Genomic DNA, 5,537 nt, shown 5'->3' with positions numbered 1-5,537 from the left:
CTCAAAAAAACAATCGCTTGTGGCACGTTCAAACACGAGAGCAAAGTATTGAACTTTGACTCACACAACTTCTAAATTTTTATGGTTTGAATCACTCTTATATGAACTTCATATTGGTTCCTTAGTGCCAACATTACTTTGTGATAGTCTTACATTTATTTGGATTTTCAATTTCTTAATTGATCTTTCAATAGGTCAATACTAATATAGCACTAGGTTAGTAATTAAATTGTACAATTATAAATTTTTTGTTCTAAATTACACGTTGGAAAGGAATCAAATACATTGTTTTGGACTTTACACATACAAGTATGGTAGGATGGACCAATCAAGCAATTAACGTGTCTCTCAAGTTTCGATTGTATATAAGTCTTGCAAACATCTTAAAGGTGCCCAAATGGGACAAAAATTGTCCACACCAAATGACATTCACAAATAGCTCATCATCAATGATAAGGTGAAATGGGCCTAGGAAGATTCCTGTGGGACAACTTCAAAAATAGAGGATGAAGAATATCATGTGCTTGTGTAAGATTAGATATATCTCTATGATTTAAATGACTTAAAATATTGTTTAAATAAAATATACTCTTCATGTAAATTTCAAATTCATGTTCTCTTTAGTTTCTCTATTTAAAGCATCATTACACATTGGTTGTCTATAACCATAACCACATTTTCAACAACAAAAAAACCTTTCAACCATGATTCTCCATATTCATCTATCTATATTATTCTCCTACATTGCACTCCTTCACCTCATTTCCATCACATTAGCTCAATCTGAAAACTATATCATCCACATGAACCTATCAGCTATGCCTAAGTCATTCACAACCCATCACACATGGTACCAATCAACTCTTTCTTCTGCATTAGATAATTCACAATTCACAACAACCAATAATCTCAACTCTCAAACTTCTTCTAAGTTAATTTACACCTACACACACGTTATGAATGGTTTTAGTGCTAATTTATCACCAGAAGAACATGAATCCCTCAAAACTTTACCGGGTTATATTTCTTCGTTACCTGATTTACCTGTGAAGCTTGACACAACATACTCACCTCAATTCCTTGGTCTCAATCCAAGCAAAGGCGCTTGGCACGACTCGAACTTTGGTAACGACGTAATTGTTGGCTTAATCGACACCGGAGTTTGGCCAGAAAGTGATAGTTTCAAAGACCATGGAATGACCAAACTTCCTTCAAAGTGGAAAGGACAATGCGAAAACAGCATCCATTTCAAAAAATCACTTTGTAACAGAAAACTCATTGGTGCTAAATTCTTCAACAAAGGATTATTAGCCAAAGATCCAAACATAACCTTAGGATTAAACTCCACACGTGACACAGAAGGTCATGGAACCCACACTTCAACAACAGCAGCTGGAAGTAGAGTTGATGAAGCATCATTCTTTGGTTATGCAGCTGGAACTGCTTCTGGAATAGCTTCAAATTCGCGTGTTGCAATGTATAAAGCTATTTGGGAAGGTGGAAGGTTATCATCTGATGTAGTAGCTGCAATTGACGCCGCAATATCAGACGGTGTCGATGTTCTTTCATTATCATTTGGTGTTGATGATGTACCTTTGTATGAAGATCCTGTAGCTATAGCAACATTTGCAGCTATGGAAAAAGGTGTTTTTGTTACTACTTCAGCCGGAAATGAAGGACCTGAACATAAAACTATTCACAATGGAACACCTTGGGTCATAACTGTTGCTGCTGGAACTATGGATAGAGATTTTCAAGGGACTCTTACACTTGGAAATGGTAACACAATCATGGGTTTGTCTCTTTATATAGGAAAATTTCCTTCTAACAATGTTCCAATTGTTTTCATGGGTTTATGTGACAATGTTAAGGAATTGAAAAAAGTGAAAAGCAAGATTGTGGTGTGTGAAGACAAGAATGGAACTAGTGCCTATGATCAACTCAATAATTTGGTTGAAGCAAAATGTTTTGGAGCTGTTTTGATTTCAAATGTCTCAGATGCATCCCTTACACAGAACTTTGCATCCATCATTATTAATCCAATCAATGGTGAAATTGTTAAAGCATACACCAAGAGTTATAACTCTAACTCTAAAAACTCTAGTTCTATAGCAAACATGTCTTTCAAGAAAACAGTTTTTGGAACAAAACCAGCCCCTAGTGTTGATTCTTATAGTTCAAGAGGTCCATCAAAAAGTTGTCCATTTGTTTTGAAACCCGACGTTACTGCGCCCGGTACTTCAATCCTAGCGGCATGGCCTACAAATGTTCTTGTTTCGCATTTGGGGACTAAAGAAGCTTTAAGCAATTTCAATATGATAAGTGGAACATCTATGGCATGTCCTCATGTTGCGGGCGTAGCCGCACTTTTAAAAGGCGCGCATAGTGATTGGAGCCCCGCGGCTATTCGGTCGGCAATTATGACAACATCAGACATACTTGACAATACTAAGAAACATATTAAAGACATTGGAAAAGGTAACAAAGTCGCAACTCCTTTCGCATTGGGAGCTGGTCATGTTAATCCTAATAGAGCACTTGATCCTGGTCTTGTTTATGATGTTGGTGTTCAAGATTATGTTAATCTTCTTTGTGCACTTAACTACTCGCATAAAAACATCACTACCATCACAAGATCCTCCTCTAATGATTGCTCAAAACCTTCTTTAGATCTTAACTACCCTTCTTTTATTGCTTTCTTCGATAGTGGAAATTCTTCTTCGAAGACAATACATGAATTTCGGAGAACAGTTACCAACGTTGGTGAGGGACAAACAATTTATGTTGTTAGTATTACTCCTATTAAAGGTTTTAGTATTAGTGTTATCCCAAACAAGTTAGTGTTTCATGAGAAGAATGAAAAGTTGAGCTTCAAGTTGAGGATTGGAGTTGATAGAATGACAAAATTAAAGAAAGTGAGTTTTGGATATCTAAGTTGGATGGATGTGAAGCATGTGGTGAGGAGTCCTATTGTGATCACAACCATGAAATGAAATCCTAGATTTTTATGTTATATGATTGAAGAGGTTATTATCATATGAATCAAGTGAAAATGTAACTTAAATAAGAAAATATTTGATAAATAATATTCATTTCTCACTTGACCAAATAGTCGTTTCAAGTTAGTAACGATAGTAACTAACATATTGATTTTTGTTTTAGATAACTAACTTTGAATTGATGGTGATAGTCTTAACCACTAAAAATATAGATTTTTAGCTACGGTCAAAAGCGTGGCAATTAGACAATGATATAATAACCACGGTCAAATGTAGCTTTAGATAGACCATGGTAACATTGCTTTAACCCCGCTTAAATATGCTTCAACCTGCCTAGATGAAAATATTGACAACATTAGCTTCTAGTTCCTCCAATATGCATCTTACTTGGGCATCATCTGCCATCTAATTGAAAATGCATAAGCTCATTTGAGTTTTAACAATGTTTATGACTTATGAGATACTTCAGAGCATAAATTGAAATATCGACGTTTAAGATGAGTGGTGTGACTCTCTCTCTCTATATATATTCTTTCTAAACGTTATTTGTAACAATACACCCAACATTTTGGAGTTGGTGTGTAGATATAAATGATGAGTGTCCTAATAGTAGAAATAAAATAGCAAGTGGCAGAATCCTACGGGCTTGAATTGAAAAATACATCGCTTCAAACCCAACACAACGGTGTTGGATGTTGTAGTGAAGGCAAGTCAAATATGCCGCAAAAAGGAGACTAGGGGCATATCGCAATAAAAAAAACAAAGTTTTCGACACTTAAAAATTGTGGTCGAGACTAACTCAATCTTACAAAATAGGCTAGTAAGATGAATGGTTTCACTTTATATAAAAGCTTTCCAAACTCTATCTGTAACCAATGTGGGATTTGAGATTTTCTTAATACACTATTTCACGTCCATCACTCTTTCCAGGCTTTTCGGGCTTTACCAGTAACCAATGTGGGACGTGGACTTTTCCTAATACACTTTCTCATGCCTAACATTATTTGGCTTGGTGCGTAGATATAGTGGATAAATATCCCGATAACAGAAACTTGATAGCAGTTGGCGTGACTCAACCCAACATATCATAACATGACTTTGATATCATCTTAAAATTTAGGTTGAACCTAACCCAATCCTAAAAAATATAGTTTGTAAGGTGAGTGATGTCACTCTAACTCTTTGTAGGCTTTATCATTAACAAACGTGCAACTTGATTTTTCCAAATATACTTTGTCACACCCAACATTATTGGACTTGGTGTACGAACATAAAGAATGAGTGACCCAAATTGTCGATTCTAGTGTTATATTTGTGAAAGCTCCCAGGTAAGGGCCACACAAGGGTTCTCGCCTCGTGAGGTGACACATGGGAACTATTTTATGTAGTATATAGGCTTTCCCTCTAAATAATACATGTGCACAATGCCACTACCCATCAATTAGTTATACAGACTAGGTCATACCATGACTTCTTGAAGAATAGGTAGCAACAACGTCGCTAAGTCAAAGGGGAGCAGTTACACCTTTTAGATTTTTCTAAACCCTAGTCACAATGGCCTATATATATACTTCTCCCTTAACAGTGGAAGATATATGTCAGAAGTTACACACAATACCTAAAGCAGCACGCTTCTATTCAGAATCTCTCGCCTCACGTGAGTCGACTTCTCAAATGGACATAAACACCCCCATAACATCACCATACAAGGCTTCTCGTCGCCGCAGGCAACTCCTTACTACCCTAAATTATTATAAACCTACTAATATAAGCCGCAAGTTCAAGGCAATATGAAGTAGTACAAAAGATATCGAGTCACATGACGATATGTTTGATTACCGATTTTTACTCTAGCGATGTGTAGTTAAGGCGATCGAAATATTGGGGACTCAATATTGACGAATAAATATAACGAAATAAAAAGCAGGACATGAGGCACATGATTATATATCCCAGTATAACCAATTGACTCTTCGAAATCGAATATGAGAAAATAGACCGAGTTATAGAAAAGTAGACAAAATTATACAACACCTACTTTCGTAGCGTGCACACTATACATGTTCTTAGTGTAGCTATGAGGCTTTCTCAATCGAGATCGAGACACCTTGCCAATGACTTACCTTCCGGTAGACAATCGATATCTAAGTTACCTCTGCTTTCGCAATCGACATAAATATATTTAAGTACTCGGATTCTAGAATAACAATTTCTCTTATTTTCTCATTATTCGAATATGGATAACTCAATTGGACTTTGCCATTAGATATGTCTCACGATCCCTCTTTCCTAATAGATTACTCACTCATGGTGAGAAACATCACAAAATAAACAATAAAAAGGATAACATGAATAATTTGACAAAATAAAATAAAAGCAATAAACCTGAATGAAAGGAAGATTACTTGAAAAGAGAAAAGTGTTCTAAAAATTATAGCAAGAACTTAGAACTTAAAACTAAAGCTGAAAAAGTAATAGTGCGATAAAGTGACTATCCCTTTTCTCAAGTTAATGATGCACTACTTATACATAATTTTG

At 35.7% G+C, this 5,537-nt stretch overlaps 1 protein-coding gene across 1 annotated transcript; it reads left to right on the top strand.

The window, feature by feature from the left end:
• The first annotated feature begins 575 nt into the window (after window positions 1-575).
• On the top strand, window positions 576-3,109 carry LOC127076141 (subtilisin-like protease SBT3). Its single transcript, XM_051017706.1, has one exon. The coding sequence runs from the start codon at window positions 705-707 to the stop codon at window positions 2,991-2,993; it is 2,289 nt and encodes a 762-aa protein (XP_050873663.1). The 5' UTR covers window positions 576-704; the 3' UTR covers window positions 2,994-3,109.
• Window positions 3,110-5,537: the final 2,428 nt, after the last annotated feature.

The sequence above is a fragment of the Lathyrus oleraceus genome, chromosome 4 (assembly GCF_024323335.1).
Source record: "Lathyrus oleraceus cultivar Zhongwan6 chromosome 4, CAAS_Psat_ZW6_1.0, whole genome shotgun sequence".
Lineage (NCBI taxonomy): Eukaryota > Viridiplantae > Streptophyta > Magnoliopsida > Fabales > Fabaceae > Lathyrus > Lathyrus oleraceus.
This window is presented reverse-complemented; position numbering and strand designations above follow the sequence as displayed.